Raw genomic sequence first — 20,136 nt, forward strand, 5'->3', positions numbered from 1 at the left:
ACCTGAAATCACTTTGTCAGAGTGAAGAATGATTTAGAGTACAAAGTAAAATGCAGACAGACCTTTTTAGATTTTTTAAACAACTATTACTACATATCATGATCTTGGTTACTGCAAATTGCGATGATGCACAAATGGGTGTTTTACATCAAATTTTACAGGTGTAATGCTAATTTGATGTTACCTTGATTTAATTCAATTTTGTTCCTCCATGAATTAACAATATTGACTCACATCCCATTAAATCAGCATAAATAAACCATTTGGGCTGCTTTATAATACTGGTTCCTTATGTCTCCTTCCCAAATGCTCTTAATTGTTTAATTCTAAGTGTGTAAATGAGGAATGAAGAGGATATGAATCAGGTGCAGAAACAACTATTGGCACATTCTTGTCCTTTTCACATACTCTAAATTTTACTTAACTTGCAGCCAAATAAACACAATGTACTGAGTCAACACAAACAAATCTTAAACTTCCAACCTATACAACCTGATATTCATTCTGAACTTGTCATTGCCATCTTGGCTACCACTACCCCCTACATTTAGGATAGCCTAAGCTTGATGTGGACTCAAACTAAAAACTGAATTTGGTTAACGCATCGTGACTAGCTCTTCTGAAGATGTAGGGTGAATGGCAATAGTGTTGTCAAAGTCTGCTTTTGTGGCACCCATCTTGATGGCCACAGCAAATCCCTGAAGCATTTCATCACAGCCCGGACCCTGCATGTGAAGGCCAACTACCTGACAGGTGGAGAGCATAAGAAATATGACTATTGATAGAGGAAACATTTTGAGAAAGAGCAAAAGATCTGAATAACAACTCAGCACTTACCTTCTCTTCCTTTCCTACACACACCAGTTTCATGACACATTTGGTCTTGCGTGATGTGATGGTATAGTACATTGGCGTGAATGAAGTGGTATAAGCCTTCACACTTGTCTTTCCCCAGCTTCTGATAGCCTCATCTACAAAACATGATTCCTAATATGACAGCATTTCTAAAAATATTATTCTAACAAATCAACTAGAAATAGAAGTGGACTAAATTTTTTACATTTTATAATGAATTCACAGCGGTCCCTCCTTTTACACAGTATATAATAATTAAAATAACAATAATAGTTGCATTGTTTAATAAACAAACAAACAAAAATAGAATGATTTAGCCACTAGAAGGTGGTGTTAAATGTCCAACATACCACTCCAACAATGAAATAGTGTTCTGGGCTAATTTGTTCAGAAAAGTCTAAATTTCTCCAATTGTTTGCTGTCTGTGCAACATGTGACCCCTAAATGGAAGCAATTCAATTTAAGAAAGTGAAATGTAAAATAATATTTTTATATTTTAAATGAACCTTATTCATCATTATAATATGTAGGCTGAAAATGCAAACTATTATTCGATAGAGAATGAGGTCAGTAGAGTGCATTTCATTCATCAATATAATATATTTCTCTTCAGCATGCATATTTGCAAAGTTGTTGAAATAAATCTTTTACACTATTAATCCACTACACTTATCAAGGGCAAGGGGTGTGTGCAGTTTATTTTCTGTCCATTGCCCTTTTGACATGTATGAGGTAGGATATCTCTTGTAGGATGCCCACTCCTAGGCAAATGAAAAATAATACTTAGCACCATGTAATCTATTGACCTGACTATAGATTGATGGTGGCCCAAGTCTTAAGAGGCATTAGAGCACAATGTCTTGAAGTTACTCTTCATGAGAAGCAGAAATCAATATTGTGGCCATTAGCTGCTAGAATAACATAACTGGCAGAGACCCCACCGAGGAGGTAAGAACAGCAATAATAAACCATGGTGTATATTGTTTGTTTATAATATATGTATGTATTAGGTATCCGCCTTAGAAGGTATTGAGCAGAATTGTAGGTGTTTTTGAAAGAGTTCACAAACTGCACCTTCATAAAATTTACTCAGAGAGATGTGGCCCATTTTAGCACTCAAGCTGCATAAAGGAGTGTGGCTTTTAATCTTTGACCTTCCAAACAAAGTTAAACATTCAGTGTGAGTTTGTCCTGTTTTTTTCAATGTCGATTTATGTCATGAAAACCGAATATCAAAGGTTTTATAACATTGAGACTGAAATCATTACTTGATTTGTGCATTATACATACCTTCAGTTAGTCCAATGGTGCCAATAGGTGGGTGGGTAAAAACAACAGTAGGAATGTTGGTGTAATCTAATTTAGATTCTGCTTTTCCCTCAAACAGTCGATGTGCAAGTTTTCGGCCAGCTGCAATGGCAACTGCCCACACAAACAGAAAAACAACACATGTAATATCAGCTGTTCCCTGTGGAATTTTTTTTGGGTTGGTGAGAGTATGGAGTATGTTATTCTGGAAAATTTCAACCAAACAGTCAGAGTTGTAGCTATTGCTGAGCATTTGAAACAAAGGGTGGTTACTGTACTAATGAACAATAAATCTAAAGATCAAATTGCTTAGCTTAGTTCGTGTTCTGTGTATTCATGGACTGTTTTACTTATGAGGATAATCCATTTACTTATGTATTGCAGCTCGTTGGTCAGGATGTTCTGATAAATGTTTGGCACTTCTGTGCCTCCTAGAGTTTTATGTTTTTTAAAAGGCTCTTAGTTTTATAATGCACACTAAGAGATAACGAACACTAATACAATCTAGGTGCTGCAAAGTTTGAGATTACTTTCTCTATATTTAACTTAACCATGAATGCAAATATATAGTCAACAAATTTGTATAGCCGTCATACACAGGTGTAACTTGTTTGGTTGACTTTCTACAATATTAAATGGCTAAAGTAACATTTTGGTCTTCAACAAAGGAAATTCTACCAGGTGTCAGGAGAGCCTTCCCACACACATCGCCAAGTGCATAGATGCCCTGGCGTGTAGTGTTTTGGAATTCATCCACCACAATGCAACCCTTTGGATCAAGCTTCACACCCTGAAAGTCAAATGAAAATTTTATTACCAAGTGAAAATCAAAGAGGAGTCCAACAAGGCCATGCACTATGATTAAAGTCATGGACACATACGTAAGAACTGGAACTGTTTTTCATTCAATTGTTATTAAAACTCCAAAATAAATGCCATATTCAGATACGTAGTCTGCATATAATGACGAGATAATACTGCTCAGACCTCAGGACCACTGTGTACTTCCTGGACACCTCAATAGTGAGGACTACTAGTTCACAGAGTGCAAAACTTGGGTTACTTCTACAAGCCTGTTATTATTAGGAACTACTGTACTATTACTGTGGCATCAAGTGTTAATTTAAAGGCTGACAGCCAATTAATGTGGTGGATCCCAGATTGCTAAATTGATGCAAATTTGCAGAAAAGGAGAACTACACTCTTAACCAGAGTGATTTACATATTTATTAGTATGACAGTGTTTGTGATCCATCTAACTCAAACCCTTAGCTTTTTTGACCTTTAAGGGACATGCTTGTTTAAACTGGCATGGCCTAGATGCAGTTGGAAAACTCATGCTCAGAAAGCTCTGTGCAAGAAAGAAATATCAATGGAGGCATAAACTGCATACAGGTAATGTAAATAACCTTACCCAAAAAATAAAAGTTAAGCTTTGCTTAACACCATCTTATAAACAGATGACTTTTCCCACACATCCATTGTCACATCTTTTGAAATGGTCAACTCTAAAAATAGACAAATGTCCCAAAATCCCCTAAATGCCCAAACACTTACAAAAATTATCCTTATCTTTTATAATATATATCCATTATAAATGTAATATTTAAATATAAATATGACTTAAAAATACAAACACCAGTGATTTTCTACATGATGCTGAGATGCCCAGAATATACATTTTTATATTACATATATGTAAATTAAAAATATTGGGAATTTCTTTTCTTACCATCTGACTGAGATTGAGGCCAGCGGTGTTGGGCTCTCTTCCAATGGCCCATAACAGACAGTCCACTCCCTGAATCCTGTCAGTCTTCTCCTTTGCATCCTTATCTTTAACATCTTTTGTGCCTAGTGTGATATTTAGACCCTGTTCCGTTTTCTGCACTGACTTTACCTATGGAACCACAGCACACAGACATGAGTACTAGGAATATTTATTTTCATTGTTTTGTTTGTAGAAATAATACCGGTCTCCCCTGTATAAAAATAATATTGGGAAACCCCTTTTTTTCTTTCAGAAAACAGATATATTTACACAGCAAAACTGTTTCAGACGGAATTATCTCATAAAAACATTGACACTTAAAAATGATTATGAATTTTACCAAACACAAATTTACATTTCACTAATTAAATCTCCTATCTTACTTGAGGTAACTGGCAAATAAGATGGCTGGTTAAAATCCAGGGTAGGAATTTTACTTTCTGATCCTGAAAAGTATATTGTGGCTTATCACAGAAAAGTGGCTTACTACTAATCTGGGAAGACAAGAGCCAACCTTATCTGAAGCTTTTAAAATCTGTTAGTGCATGTTCTTGACCTCCTTATGGTCCTTCGCTAACAACTGGAAAGCGCTGGCAGCAGATCAAATTCACCCCAAGTTAAAAATTTTCAAACAAAATGACAGAACACTTACCTGAGTGTTCCTCCATAAGTCAATACCACTGTTTTCCAATTCTTTGGTGCAATTTGAACTTATCAAAGCATCAAAATTTCTTAGTACCTTGGGGAAACACAGAAAATATAACCAATTCAATTTCTGCTGCTTCTTTGTTACATAATTCACTATGTCTGGAAATGGGTCTCTTACCCCATCATGACGGATGATAAGGGATGTTTTGGATCCCAGAGAGGACAGTATTCCAGCCATTTCCACAGCAATATATCCTGCCCCTACAAGAACGCTATGTCTACAAAAGGAGAGACATTAGGCAGATGTCCACTGTTGGCCATTTAGCTAGGATGCTTTCAAAAATTCATATAGAACAGGACAAGCAACACCAGTTTTGTTCAAAGTGATGTGCTGAGTATCAGTCTCAAAGGTGAATCAACAAAAGCATCTCTGCAAAAATGACAATGTTAATAAAACCATGTCATATAATAATGTCTTTGATTAATTATTACTATTCATATAAAGTTAGTATTTGTTAAAATCATCAAGTCAATACAACTTACCTAGGACACGATTCAAGTTCAAAAAACCCATCGCTGGTGATGCCAAGACTAGCACCTTCAAGAACATCAAATGATTTTCAAATAAGCAAACGCCTCCCCCCCCAAAAAAAACACCAAACCCCAAAAAAACAAAAACACTCCAGATAATAATACCAGCAAGTCTACTGCTACTAGACTGGACCATATATTTATGGCCTGTGAGAGGATTCTGTCAAACCATGCAGTATATGTTTGGTTTTCAGATTCACTGCAGTCATTCCCTGAAAAACATCCTTTAATACTGGTTTTTAAACTTTATTATAGGGCCGGTTTTAAAAAACTAAAAGTGACGTTTAAAAAACAATTTATATATCAATTTCTATAAATTATTTATCAAATTTCCCTTACTAGTTCATTAATGTATACTAAGTACAAACCTTTACTCACCTGGGACATCTTCATCACTAACTGTTGATGGATGTCCACCAGTGGCAATTAGGATATGTGGTGCTGTGTATTTCTTTCCACTGACTTCAACAGTGGGCTCTGGGTCATCAGTAAACCGGGCATTGCCTTGAATGGTCTGAATTCTGGCCTGTGGGTATTATGTATCGCACATTATTTTCAACAGAAAGCCATAAGAAATTTGAAAATTCACCAACTTGTGTCCATTAAGGCTATACAAACAAAATCAGCTGAGTATTAACATACTCATGTACAATGCTATGGTTCCACTGCTCCTCCCTTTTAGAGTTTATTGCACCTGTCCTGTTACACCACCTTTCTGTGTATGAATAGAGCTCTTGTTGTGTCATTTACTCAAGCCTTGTTTGTGTATCATCTTAGCAATTCTGAGCATATTCCTTGGTTCTCATTTGTTGTAGTTTCCCAGATTTTATTATTTCTGCCATTGAAGATTCATTGCAAAATGTATTCATATTTACAGATATAACAAACGTAAGATGAGAAGTTAAAGGGGTTGCCTACCTTATCAAGATTGTTCCGGTAAATCTGATTCAGATGACTAACGTAAGCATCTCTTTTGTTTTTAATCAGTCTGTAAACACAAATCTTTTAATATTTTGAGTCAATAATATCAAGCACGTCATTACTCTTCACTCCTTACTCACTGCCAGCTGAAGTGTGCTTGTGCTCCCTCAAAGCCGTAGTCTGCATGATCATGAAGATATTCAGCATGAACCGATGTATTCCACATCACCTTCCAAAATACATGGAAAACATTTCCCCCCTGTTAGGCTATTTTTTTTATACCATTAGTCGACACAGTCACAAGACTCCATTATGTTCAGGAAATATTAAAGCCTCTGCCAACAGCTTTAAATATTACAAAATTCTTAAAAAAAACAAAAAACAGATAAAGGTGAAGCAGCCGTTGCTAAATACTTATTAACCAACCTTATAGTTAAGAAATCTGTATCGTTAAACTGCAAATCAAACAAACAAACAAAAAAAAAACCTTTGTGGATGTGAAACTGCATTGGGCGTCGGTCTGGAACATAGCTAGGGGCGTTAGATAAGTATGTTAACTGAAAACCGAACTGATAAAAAGTAATGTTGCTCCGGGTTAAAGTTTCTTATCAATGAGAAAAATGAATGAATAAGTTTTCAAAAATCTCTGGTTCCGGTATGCATAAGTGACAGCAGCAGCCATTTGCTGATGCAGACATTTACCGTCTGATAAAATTTCCAGAAATGAAGCATGAGCTTCCTCTTTTTTGCTTTACAGATAAACGAGCCCGCCCCCACTCCCCCTCAGGCGCGCATGCACACGCACACACACGCACACACGCAGGCATGTATGTTTTAAGCGACACCTACTTCTCAAAACTGACCAGAACTGGGGAAAGAATTAACACATTTCAGCTAAAATAAAAAACCTTACCCAGAACACGTTTCTTGTAGCCTACAGTTTGCTATAGCTAGATAACTAATAGAATCTAATCATACAATATATGTTGGAAAGGGCTTTAAAATGGGTCACACAAAAGAAATTGGATTAGCCTACATCAAATGTAAGGTATTACCTTCTTAGGAACACAGCCAACATTTACCTGTAACAGAAAGCAGTTTATTATGTGCTTTTGGTTCAGGACTAACATCAAAAGACGTGACAATTCTAAACAAACATCTTCACCTTTGTGACATTCACGTCTTTATTTCCACAACCATTCTCCCATTTCCGCATACACAGCTACATCCCAACAGGTGTGTAGAAAAACACTACCAAAACACATGCCCTTCACTTCAGCAAACACCGCACAGAACATTCAACAGAAGCTGCGTCAAGAGGCTTTCCACTGCTCATGTGATAAAGTAGACGATCGCCTACATAATAAGTCACAGAAGGCTCCTTCATTATAATACACTCCAGTTGAAGCTTGTATTTACTTACGCAAGTACCTCCAAGTCTGTTATTTTCGATCACGGCGCAGGTGGCACCGAGTTCGGCTGCCCTTCGGGCACCGGCCAACCCCCCGGAACCACCTCCTATTACCAGAAAGTCGAAACGGGTAACGGCGTCCGACGCCATTCTCCGCCGGAGAACGCAAACCAGTGAGACCGGGAGACGAAATGTAAGATAAGACGCCTGCATCCGAGAGAAATGTACTAATACCTCCATAAGCAGGAAGTCGGACCGAGCCTCGTTATTGAACTAATGGGAGGGACAAAGAAAGGAACGAAAGCCAGTGCTGAGTCATGGTGAGCTGTCTGCTGCATAAAACCCATAATAAATATTATTATTAATCACGTTTTATATAGCGCCTTTTTAAAAATCAATGACGCTTTACGGACATTAATCCGCTTTTTCCAAACGACACACACGGATGAGAAGCGGCAGCCAATTTGTGCAGTAGGTTGTCGACTGGATGAATCGAAATCTAGACGTCAAGTAGGATAGTTTGCATTTACAGTGATCTCGCAACATATTACAGCTTTATTATAGATCATTTTGTTTTCTTGTTGGTGACGTGGATGTAAATTGGATAAAATCCCACTGCTTTTACCCATATAGCCTTTACGAGGCAATGAAGCCCGACTATATAAATAGCCCGACTTGTCCTTCTTCACATCATATAAAAATTTAGATACCATTGAACCAAGCTTTTTCCACCTTCCTTTTACCTAGGGGTCGAGTATGATGACAAAGTAACCATTTACATTAATCATTTAATCAACAAGGTATTACAAAATTAGGCTTCTACGTCCAGATTTTAATACCACTGGCCTAGGCTATTTGCACCCATGCTTGACAACACAAATCTCGGGAGGGGAACTCATTCCGAACAACACACCTTCAGTCCACAGCAAATCTTGATCCATCTCGTCTCTCTTCGTTGGCAATTTTCCCCTTGAAGCTCTGGCATGACAAAGTAATTTACACTAATAAAATATGCTGCAGTGAGAGAGTCTTAGTAATCTTGATACCACTTCTGACTGTAAATGATGGTGTGCACAATGTATATAAATGAATTGCGTTTTTGATTGTGTTAATTCTGTCACTTGACAATATACGAAATGTACATGGATAGTTTCTTGAATGGGGTGGCTTGCACTGAACTCATTACTGCCATAAATGTTGAAAATGAAACAAATTTAACAGTCATCATCATTTGCCTAGGTAATGGCTACATGTAAAATCACAGCCAAGCTCTTCATAAGAGACAAAAACAGTAGAAATAACTAAAAGGTTTGTGATCACTTGGGTTTTTGAAAATATATTTCTATCAATTAGCATTTTTACACATGTAAATATGTCTTTTTGGTTGGGAAAAAGACAACTGTCAAATAATTGAGGCCAAATCCGCTCTTTATACAGAAGAAGATACTTTGAGGAACATGAAGCTCAAATGTTGCAAAATTGTTTAAGTAACTGTTCCATGTTTATCTATCTATTTATTTATTTATTTTTAAATGAAAATCGAACAGTGTCCCCACCTCTCAACATCAATGTGTTAAATCTAACATTTTACACAATCAAATTTGTTAAGGGTTTTGGAGATAAAAATAAATCCATGCTAGGGTGAGTCAAAAGTCCCATTTTCTCAGCAATCTTCTTTATTGATAAATTAAACAAATGTGAAACATGGACAGTGTTAACACAGACAAGCTTTACTTGTCATTCTCATAGTCTGCAGTAACCTTCCTTTTGCTCTGCTCGTGAACTTGACTGCCCCATGTGTAGATGAGGCACATCAAAATTATGGCTGTGGAAGACAAACAAAAGGACAGTTACCAACTGAATAACAAAAATAATTGTAGCAAACTTGTCAGTACTATGATCCATTAGGGTGCAGCATAGTTGGACGTTTTGTTCAAATTTGGTAGGTTCGGTAGAAAAGTACAAAACATCTACACTGTACATGCATTTGTTTATTTCCACATTTCATGAAGTGAAATGAGACACCAGAATCTTCCCATTCTCATAAAATTCTTTGTCTACAATTCTGTGCAAATGTATTTATTTTCTTATTAATAAGTGATTTTCCATGCTAAGATGGGTATGCCTTACCCCGCATTCACAGTGGCAAGCAACTCCATGTAATATAGATGTTATGTCATTGACACTTGCAGATTTACAATGAGAAAATGAAGCAAAGTGAGTGAGCCAGGCTTGGCCTGACTGCATGATCTTAATCAGAAGTTAGTTTTGCCCTGTAAAAGATCCATCTTTTATTAAAGATGGTGTAGGAATTTCCTGTACCATGTCTCTCCAAATATGAGTGTTAACAAAAAAGGAGAAACAAAACAAAAACAAAAAATAAATAAATAAATTGTTGATCTAAAGTGAGTTTGATTGCCTTAACAGGCTACACAGCTTGTAAACCCAACTAAAATTATAAGGTAAATCACTATTTGAATGCTAGCATGTATTGCTGCCATGCATAATTAATTAATAAAGTTAGATGCTACAAGGGCATCCCTGCAGTAAACTCAACTCAGCACATATTAGCCAGCAGAAAATGATTTGGGTAACATGAGTTTGGGGGGGGGGGGGGGGGGGGGAGGGAGAAGAAAGGAAAAATAAAATAAAAATCTCCTCGTGTGAAAAGGGAAGGTAGTAAAATATGTCAGGAATATATGAGCCATGATTTATTACACATCATTTGACTTTTGTCAAAACGTATGAATCACTGAAGTGTAGCATGAGTGACAGAGATGACTTGTATATCAGCCCTGATCAAAGAAATTGTTTATTTAAAAATTACCTAATATCTTAACAGTGTCATTTTAAGTAAGTGCATAACTTCATTCACCAGATCATTCTTTTAATGATGACCACATCTGACACTATTTTTTAGATTCACTGACTTTTCTCCATTCATAAGGTAGTTTTAATAAGCTACAAATTAAATACATTTCAAATACCAATCTTCATACATTAGAATTGGACACAAGTTAAACTGCATTTATACTTGACTGGCATATTACAATAATATTGTTGCTCAGTGTAAATGCAGACTGAAAGATACAGATACATCACTTACGGGGTGCAATCTTAAAGACAGAGCCTGTGAATCGCCTCCAAACATTAGGAATTCCTTTTGAAAAGTAGTTAGGGAAAGCCCGCTGCTCAAAGGGGGAGATGGAGTAAGTAATTATATGTCTTATCCTGGCCAAATCTCCAAAGTGACGACCCATTGTGTCAGGATGGCTGATTTAAAGAAAACATATATGTGTTAGCATATTTTTGTTACACTTTTAAAGTTATAGCAAACACATTGTAAACTCAACCACTCTAGGAAACCCACAGGGTTGGGTGGTTGGGGTATGGTAATTACTAACTTGAACCCCGAAGCACTTGATGAACAGTAACATTCCCTGGGGAAACATTCCCTGATGTTGAAATTCAGGATACCGTGTCCTGAATCAGCTTTAACATAAAATGTTAAAACCAGCCTATTTCAATACCCTCCCACTGAAGAAAGGGACACACACACACCCTCTCCCTCTCCCTCTCTCTCTCTCGTATGAGGATCTGACTCCCAATTTTTTAGCATTCAGTAGTGCGCTCTGTCGGATGTCTAGGTATAAAGCATAGCTTTGCAAACATCTCGCGAGATTACATAACAGGGACGTTACCAACCGATATTTTGTATTTGCAAAATGGCGAATATCACTACTTTTTAGTTAGCGTCATTTAGCTAGCTATCTACCACAAGGAAAAAAAAACGATCCAATCACAGACAAATATAGTCTGTCCAAAAAGTGGTTGGGGTATGGTAATTACTAACATGAACCCCGAAGCACTTAATGAACAGTAACATTTCTTCTGATTAGTTAACTAGCAGACCTGGAACTAAATATCCACAGCCAATAACAGAGCATTTGGTACCATGTAGCTATTTCCCCACGCTGCGAAAGACCTAAGTATATAACCAATGCCGCTGAAGATTAATGTTCCCGCTAAACTGGGGTAGAAAGTCAGCTAACATAGCTAGGTGGATAGCCAGCTAGCTAAAGACCTTGCTTGACATTCAAGTTGGTTATAGTAACGCAATTGGTAAATAAAAAAAAAAATAAGGTCGTGGGGTTCTTTCCTCCAGATTGGTGTCACATACATATCATTACTTACTTTTCTTAACTGCTCGAAAATAGGATCTACCACGGGAAACCAACATTTTCTATACCTACCTCACTGCCGTTCCTACTGCTGCGTGGAAACCGTGTGAAGATGGTAACGTTATGGAGTTTTGCACGATGGCCCCAGAAATGGACCTTTCAAAAGAAAAGGCGGTGATGTGGTTTGATTAGGTTGAACTGAATTTAAATCAATTTGCAAAAAAATCCCAATGTTTTGTTCATTTTTTTCTAAGGAATGACCATAAATTATTGCTATAACTGTCTACTGCCTAAACAAGACATTATGTCAGAATAAGCTCATAATAACATGAAACCACCAGACCCTTTCTTGCTAGAAAACAACAAATTGTATATTTAATAATTGTTTGTTGTTTTCTTAATGGAAGCAAGCTAAATACATTGCAATCAGGGGAAACTTTAACACAATGCTATTAGGCAATCGTTTAGTGTTGTTTTTATTGATTTATTTTAGGCTGTTTTATTGACATGCTAACTATTTCCTACTCTTTGTACTGATGTTTTCCATTTTCACCATTTTTTGGATGATGTTTTTGTTCTCATTGTTTTATCCTTTTCATGTGTGAGCCTAAAAACCAGTCTACTCAAAGAGTAAATGACAAAAGAGACAGTTATGACCCAACAAGCGCACTGGCTTCTCTCTGATTCAACCCATGTTTTCTTACATTATTTACTGTGCAAAATCTGTTTGTGATTGGTAATAGTGGTCATAAAGATATTTCCTCTTTATTTTAGATTCTATTTTTTTCAGAAGGCACATTCTGCCCACATGAACCATATTGTAATGTTCATTTTAACACATATAATTTAATATCATTGCATAATGATTTAATCTGATACGTTCATGAATTTCATTTAATGAATTCAAACTCTTATTTTGAAATGTAATAAGACCCGCTACTGGAGCTAATTTCACAATTTTTGGCGTTTTTCCTTAGCCTTTCCGGTCATGGCTGTAGAATGTACAGTGAAGCTTACACGTGAAGGTCAGGACCACGAGTATTGAAGAAATACTTCGCGTTGAATCATACATCATACATAAATCTATGTAATGGACGCGCAGGGAGCCACGACTGACCCCCAGCTTCAGCAGTTCATCGAGATCGAGTCTCAAAAACAGAGGTTTCAACAGCTGGTTCACCAGATGACAGAAGTCTGTTGGGTAAGCATGCAAGATAGCGTGGTTAGCTACAACATGAAATATGGCTATCTGGCTAGGTATTTATCTTAAAGACGTAAAAACGTATAGGTATGAGGTCGACTTGTAACGTTGTCTCTCTAGGGACAATCGCTCCAGATCTTTCTAGTTAACGTCAGTCAATGTACATATAAAGGGCTAGCTGGCTAGATAAGATTGCCAAAGCTTCCAAATTAACGGTCACTAAGGAATAAGCAGTGCATTAAGAATTTAGACTTGCGCGATACACTTAACACAAATGTAAAGACAAAAAGCAATTTGTAAGGTTCCTCTGAGATAACACTATAAGTCTTATATGGGTGTCCTCTGAAATTAACTCTTTAGGCATTAATAAATTAAATGTACATAGATAGCTGGGCCTACTAACTATAGGTATGTGCAGGGCTCCAGGGTCAAGCTGAATTTCGTACTAACGTAGAACTGCGCAGCTATAGCCTGCCTGGACACAGATTATAATATTCAGAAGTCCAAAGTAAAATGTTTGGTGTCTTTCTTTACTCCTTTTGGGATAGAAAAGCTAAGTGCATGGTTACTTTGAGGGAAGAAAAGGTAAAAGAATTTCTGGCATTTGCTATTCAATATCAGTACCTCCCAATCCAGTGTATGCATGAATGCTTAAAATGCCTACAACATTTCCTCAACATAATTTGCATAACAGAACATAAGATGCACTGACATGTCCTTAGTGTAACTTACCAAGATCCTCTCAAAGAATGCCTTTGTGATGTGCATTTTCAAAACACACTTGTAAATTAATCTAATCAGGTGATGGCTGTCAGTTGCAACATGCATGCAAGAACTTTGCATTAGTTTCTCTTGAAATTCCAGCATTCCAAAGAATGAGTGATGTGTTCATTTAGTATTTTGGACATGAAGAAACTGGATAGTTTTCCACTTTCAGTAATTTTCTACAGAACCTTTAAACATGAGACCATGCATTATTGTTGAAAAAGAAGAGGTAATAGTAATAGAGTCGAGGGTGTCAAGAAGGATAACACTACCAGATAATAAGTCTGTTGGGTAAGTATGCTTGCTAGCTAGCGTACTCATCATGTTAGAGAACATGATGTTTATATAGAATTTTGAGGGACTGTTTGGAGGGGCTGATTATCTTAATCAAAATTAAATTCCTTACATAATTTAAAGGGATATAAATTAGTGGGTAAAGTTTGAGAGAATAGTCCTTATATCGACTCAATCATATGAATAAAACTTTACTAGTTGCATTTAAATTTTCTACTTTGCATGTATATTTATCTTCAGTGTAATTTCTGTGAAAGACAAAACAAGCATGTACTTGTTTTTTTTCCCTTCTTCCACTAGCTAAATCCCAACAATGTGAACGTTTTGTAATTGCTGTGGTCCTCATACTTGTTGTTCTGTCTAGGAGAAATGCATGGATAAGCCTGGCCCAAAGCTCGACTCCAGGGCAGAAGTCTGTTTTGTGAACTGTGTTGAGCGGTTCATTGACACCAGTCAATTCATCCTCAACAGACTGGAACAAACTCCGAGGACAAGAGGCTCCTTCTCTGAGACCATAACAGACTAATAGTAATCTAAATCGAAAAGACTGCACCAGAAGTCATCTGTTCCTGCTGTAGTTAGGTAACTGTCTTTATACAAAGTCAACATCCTACCCTAACCCAACCCCCAAAGTGCCTCAAAGTGTCCCGCTTTGCATTGCATGCAGGTTAGAGGATGAGCAGTGTCTTGTAAAAGGCAAAGTTGCTGTAACAGTATTTGTTCAAATATGCATATGGAATAAAGTAAGGTGAAATATTTATCCCGCTGCTATGTTGTTAGGAAATAACAAATTGTTAGTTTATGATGCTTCACCCCTGGTTTAGTTAATGAGGGTTTTAAATGTTTATTCATTGGGTAGAATTTGCTGATTCTTATGAATGTTTAGAAGTTTGCTTGATTGTTTGAAGGTTTTTTCAGATCATGTAATGAACAAACCTTTGAAGAAATGGGCAGACTTGCTGATTGTGTTTTATAAAACCAATATGCAAATATAAATATATATATATTATATAAATATATATAATACCAGTGCTAATGCAAATGTACTTTGTCCCTGCATTCATTTAACTGGTCCGTAAACACCCTTGTCTAGGACAGTTCCTCCTTTCAAATGATTGGCTAAAGTCAGAGTTTCTTATAAATTCTTAGTTTCTACAGTTGTTTATTTTGAATTATGTTTTGGATTATTGTAATACTGAATGATCCATCTTTGGTCAAGACAAAACTTGTGGTCAAAATATCCAAATAATTTTGAGAATTCATGATGCAGCCCGAGAGAGGGGTTAAACAGAAATGGGCTTACTATATAACGATATGGTTGATTTAACCAACTGAGTGCTAAGATTTCTTTCTGGCTATTGCTAACTAAGCTAACTGCCTAGTTAGCAATAGCCAGAAAAAATTTACAATTATTTAATAATTGTAAAATGTTACAAGGTGTGGGCTCAGCTGGAGTGTAAATGAGGAACGTTAGAACAGACAGGGTGGATGCTGTCCTGTAGTTGTTTGGCTGTCTTTCAGCACAGCATTTCACAAATAGATAATAGATTCATGAAAAATCAGTGGAAATTATTTACATTTCCATCAAATTGTAGTACTGATGCTTAGCTCTGGTTACTGTTTGCATAAACCATATTCCATTTTACTGGATTTTTATTCAATTTGATAGGCACCTTTGGTAATTATGGAGTTACCAAATTAATTGTCATTCATCTGTCAGGAAAAAAATCAAGATCTTTTGATTCATTCTGATGCCAAAACTGAGAAGACATTCATGCCAATAAGACAAACATATTGAAAACTAGTTTATATCAGGCTACATTTCCAGTATGTCAATGCTTAGAGCTCTTTATAACAAACAATTTTGACACACCAATTTTTTGCACCCACAAAGGCAATGGCTCTACCACATCCAAGGTATTTTAATCCCTAACTCCAGTGTGTCATATGTATTACACCAGTAAAATATATGGTATTTTGAATACATGCACCATTTTTCATAACATACTTGTGAAGACTAGCCATAAGTTCAGCTTTGGTTACATGTACCCACAACAACCACAGCCCTGTAAAAGCAAACTCCAGGCACTCCAGGTTCCTCCTTGGGATTAGATACTTTCTTTTGGCAGCCATTCCAAATATCTTGTTTGCATGTTAAACGTGTTACTGCTTTATACAAGTCTTTTGGCTTATCAAAATAGTGCATGGACAAAATTTGGGGGTTACCTCACTGAAGAAAAGAGTATAAAAAACAAAGTGCTATTAAGGTCAAAGTCAGATGAATACTCATGATGCAATGTCCATCCAGAGTATTCATTTAAAAAGACTCTTTAATTGCATGTGCTCTCTCTCTCTCTCTATATATATATATATTCTTCATTAAATATGCTCATATACAAACATATATACAATTTTAATAGTGTTGGTAATCCACATTCATGTGTGTTTTTCACTCATCTTGGGTCCAAGGAAATGTATGCAGCACCCTAGGACCTGCTTGGGGTTAATGACACACTGGCATTGGCCAAGACAAAGACACTTGAACCTACAACCCTTCAGTATTGGCTCAGCTAATATGGTGCCTAATTGAGATTGAAACCTTAGGATGCTTAGGAGCCCTTCGTCAAATTGAAAGCAACTACATCTAAGTAGTGAGGTCTGGCTAGGCGAGGATTTGTGCAAATGTGTCCCACCACTAGAAACAAAATGTGTGGTGTCAACTTGATTGTTTTGAAAAAGAAATGTTTTTATAATTCACATGGGCTATGATACTGTGTATAACCTTTATAAAATAAAGATAATAGTCACACATTCAAAATGCTCATACTGTTACAGAACTGCAAAACATGCAAAACTGCAAAACCAGTAAAAATGGGTGTAATCCCCAGAATGTAAAGATATATCAAATTATCCAGCAGTGAACAGCTGTAAAAAGTCCACATATAATTGGTTTAATAAACATACTTCACAGTATTCTGAATTTAATTAAAGCAGTGCAATAATGTACTCAAGAATATTTAATTAAGAATGTATAATTCAAGATTATGTAGTAAAGTCTATAACATTAAGATGGGTAGTTGGAAGGCAGTTCTGACATGAATTCTTAGAACAAAATCTATTTTTCTTACTTCCTATGGCAAGTTTGCTAATGTCCTCCTTCAGACTTTCTTGGTTTGGCAGAGCAATGTAAGGCTGATTACATGTGCTACCCCTGACAGCACCGTGCAGATATAGAGGGAGAGAGTCCCAAGTGAAAGTGGTGTCCTTGAAAGCATGGAGAAGAAAAATACCCAGCACAATTGTGAGAAATCCACTAACAGTCCCAATAGCTCCATCAATGGACATGCGCAGCCACTCCTTAAACAAGATGGCTGAACATGCCATAACCGATGTGGTGAAGAAGACATAGTAAATAGGGGTGACAATAGAGGTGTTGAAGATGTCCAGAGCTTTGTTAAGGTAGCTGATCTGAATGCTGACACAGATCACAAGGCAAATGAGTAAAGCCCAGAATAGAGGTTCTTTTAGTACTGCTATTCCTGAAAAAAGCTCTTTGATGCTGATACCAAGGCCTTTCACACAGGACACAGATAGTGAACCAATCACTGAACAGATGAGGATGTACACCAGCACATTCTTTTGTCCATAACGAGGCGCAACAATGAAGATCAGGACCAGGCTGCTTACAACAATGCAGACAGCAAAAACTATAAATCCTGAGAGGTAAAAAACAATAAATAAAAAAATAAATAAATGGATACATACATGCATACATACATACCTACATGTAGAGTATAGAAGAACTACTACCACTTAAAAAATAGAGACCCCTGAACAGGGTAAAAATCAAAAGCACCTGTATCTTCAAGCTTCTCGCCCATAATCTTCAGACTAGCAACCTCCTCTTCTTGGGGCGCATGAATGACCATCACTGTAGAACCCAGGAGGCACAGTATGCAACCAATCTTCCCATGAATATTCAGACGCTCATTCAGGAAGTATGATGATAACACAGCACTGCAGGGGAAAGTCAGGAGAGAGTGTTCAATCCGTCAACATATCTACATACAGTATCTAGCAGAGCAAGTAATTCCTTTCACTCACTTCAAAGATAGAGCCATAGACCCACCTTACTAAAACACTCATTGCTCCCAAAGGGGTGACTAATGTGGCAGGTGCAAAAGCATATGCTGCAAAATTTGCCCCCTCACCAACTCCCACTGAAAATGGAATGGAGGACAGGCATGAGCTTATATGCTATTTAGGCAGCACATCTTAAGATCCACTACAATTTACATAAGAGCAAAAAAAAATATATATATATATATATTTGATACAAGAGAATGTATTAAACGTTAATTTGGGTAGAGTGAAAATAATGCTATTACAATGTCATTTCCAAGTATATTGTTACAAGTAATACTTTAAAAATGCACAAGCTGTCTGTGGTTTAGAAAATATGCTCTCTCCAGAATGATCCTTAGAAGCCAAATATTACATCATACTTGATATGAGTCCAGCCCACCACAACCATTCCTTTAGGTATGCATAGCCACCTTGACCTATGTGTGTGGAGAATTTAGAAAATCAACAATAAAATAACCCACATAAAACAAGAAAAGAGTTGTAATAAATAGATTTTTGAAGATACTCATATGAAATGTGTAATGTGAAGCTGTACATAAGTAACATTAAATGTACCTGCTCTCATAGATCCATTGCTTGCAAGTCTTAAAAGGCCTTTCTTTTTCAAAATAAAACTCCCACCAATGAAGATACTTGAGGAGATAGCAAGTGACAGCCCGATGTAGAAGCCTGAGCGATTAACAGTGCCAGCATCCATCTGAATGTAATCACAAATCACTGGTATTAACAAACCCAAAGGGAAAAGACCTTTAGAAAAAATGACTAAATGGCACTGGACATTGCAGGTACTCGTCTTTTTGGCCTTTGTTCACTAAACAAATGCAGTCTAAAGTTTAAGTAACTATTAAAATATACTCTGAATTTATTTTTCATGAAGGCATTTAGCAATACAAAATATGTGAATAACTTAAGTTTCATATGAGAACACACAGAAGCCTGAAAATCCTTCTGATATCCTGGTGTGTAAACTCAACAGTACATCAAGCATGGTTAACAGGTTCACTTTGCAACCATAAATAACACAAAAGTCATTAGTTACACACAGACTGTGAGTGGCAAAAGATATGGAAGCTTTCCAGTTGTTTACTGGGGCTCCACTCCCATGTATTTAGGATCTTCAAAACATTATGGGATAAGTCAACGTCATGTCAGTCACAGAATGTTTGCTCCTCTGCCCCAATGGGTCTGGAATGTCTTTGTAAACATATACTGCAAAAGTTATCAAGTTATTATTTTTCCTACTTTAAATAAATTATTAGCAAGATTTACCAGATTTTGCTTTAGGCCCAGACCTACTTTTCTATTGCCTTTCAGATGAAACATCTGAGGTTTTAATTGCTTGTATAGAGTGCATTTTGTATATTTTGCACGTTTTTAGGGTTAACGAACCTAGTGCTTGGAACTCTACTGTAATTTTGTTTGGTTGTTAAATTAATCCGTCATTCGATGACTTAAAACATTCGCTCGGACTACAGAGTCGAACCTTTGCAACACAGCTACCAGCCGTTTCAAGAATTAGCCTGAAAAATACAAATCCTCCTACAGAGATTTCAAAGCATAGGACTACAATTGTGATACTCCAGCCACATTCGTGTGGGTTGTACGCCGTCATCTAACAGGCGTTTTGCTCATTCGTACGACTTCTTGTCCGCCTTGTTTAGAGCCTTACACAGTATGAGAGGAGTATAAAGAAGACTTTTGCGGTATAGAGGAAATCGTTTGTTATTAAAAAGTGACTGGCACTAGAAATCCTCGGACGCCTACTTTATTGTAGACTGTACACCCACCTTGTCTAACAAGCCAGATATGACCATATAATTGTACTTAACGATGTATATGTATGAAGTTGCTGAACTTTTACTAATATACTCAACCCAAAATATAGTCGCTTTAATTAGACAAACCTTAGTATCGTAACAGCCATCGACGATAAATCTTGATAAACTTCCTGTTTGTCACGTGAATTGTCACAAATTTGTAACTGCAGCGGTTGCCAGATTGTTTGTTTTGAGGCATAATCTGTAAACGCGTTAAATTAATAGAA

The 20,136-nt window shown here is 36.7% G+C and overlaps 4 protein-coding genes across 6 annotated transcripts; 1 reads left to right on the forward strand and 3 right to left on the reverse strand.

Annotated features, from left to right (window-relative positions):
* Positions 1-46: 46 nt before the first annotated feature.
* On the reverse strand, positions 47-7,855 carry gsr (glutathione reductase). Of its 3 annotated transcripts, none has more exons than XM_027003647.3 (13): positions 7,518-7,855; positions 7,150-7,176; positions 6,235-6,323; positions 6,092-6,161; positions 5,552-5,699; positions 5,126-5,180; positions 4,761-4,860; positions 4,587-4,673; positions 3,896-4,063; positions 2,842-2,953; positions 2,146-2,277; positions 838-971; positions 47-746 (listed from the first exon to the last, which is right to left on the reverse strand). In XM_027003647.3, the coding sequence occupies exons 1-13, from the start codon at positions 7,743-7,745 to the stop codon at positions 597-599; spliced, it is 1,500 nt and encodes a 499-aa protein (XP_026859448.2). In that variant the 5' UTR covers positions 7,746-7,855; the 3' UTR covers positions 47-596. The 3 variants fall into 3 exon arrangements, with proteins under 3 accessions (XP_026859448.2, XP_026859449.2, XP_026859451.2); XM_027003648.3 differs by having other exon boundaries at positions 7,526-7,663; XM_027003650.3 differs by lacking the exons at positions 7,150-7,176; positions 7,518-7,855 and adding an exon at positions 6,521-7,096.
* Positions 7,856-9,158: 1,303 nt separating this feature from the next.
* Positions 9,159-11,854, reverse strand: uqcrq (ubiquinol-cytochrome c reductase, complex III subunit VII). The gene is made up of 3 exons (XM_027003570.3): positions 11,759-11,854; positions 10,612-10,778; positions 9,159-9,330 (listed from the first exon to the last, which is right to left on the reverse strand). Exons 2-3 carry the CDS (start codon positions 10,763-10,765, stop codon positions 9,236-9,238), a joined length of 249 nt encoding a protein of 82 aa, XP_026859371.2. The 5' UTR covers positions 10,766-10,778; positions 11,759-11,854; the 3' UTR covers positions 9,159-9,235.
* An 801-nt stretch (positions 11,855-12,655) lies between these two features.
* timm8a (translocase of inner mitochondrial membrane 8 homolog A (yeast)) lies at positions 12,656-14,706 on the forward strand. The gene is made up of 2 exons (XM_027003565.3): positions 12,656-12,887; positions 14,311-14,706. Exons 1-2 carry the CDS (start codon positions 12,777-12,779, stop codon positions 14,470-14,472), a joined length of 273 nt encoding a protein of 90 aa, XP_026859366.1. The 5' UTR covers positions 12,656-12,776; the 3' UTR covers positions 14,473-14,706.
* A 1,965-nt stretch (positions 14,707-16,671) lies between these two features.
* zgc:101583 (magnesium transporter NIPA2) lies at positions 16,672-20,123 on the reverse strand. Its single transcript, XM_035532283.2, has 6 exons — positions 19,997-20,123; positions 18,648-18,789; positions 18,452-18,508; positions 18,076-18,166; positions 17,803-17,963; positions 16,672-17,662 (listed from the first exon to the last, which is right to left on the reverse strand). The coding sequence occupies exons 2-6, from the start codon at positions 18,787-18,789 to the stop codon at positions 16,989-16,991; spliced, it is 1,125 nt and encodes a 374-aa protein (XP_035388176.1). The 5' UTR covers positions 19,997-20,123; the 3' UTR covers positions 16,672-16,988.
* Positions 20,124-20,136: the final 13 nt, after the last annotated feature.

The sequence above is a fragment of the Electrophorus electricus genome, chromosome 16, assembly GCF_041902795.1.
Source record: "Electrophorus electricus isolate QZ-2024a chromosome 16, ASM4190279v1, whole genome shotgun sequence".
Lineage (NCBI taxonomy): Eukaryota > Metazoa > Chordata > Actinopteri > Gymnotiformes > Gymnotidae > Electrophorus > Electrophorus electricus.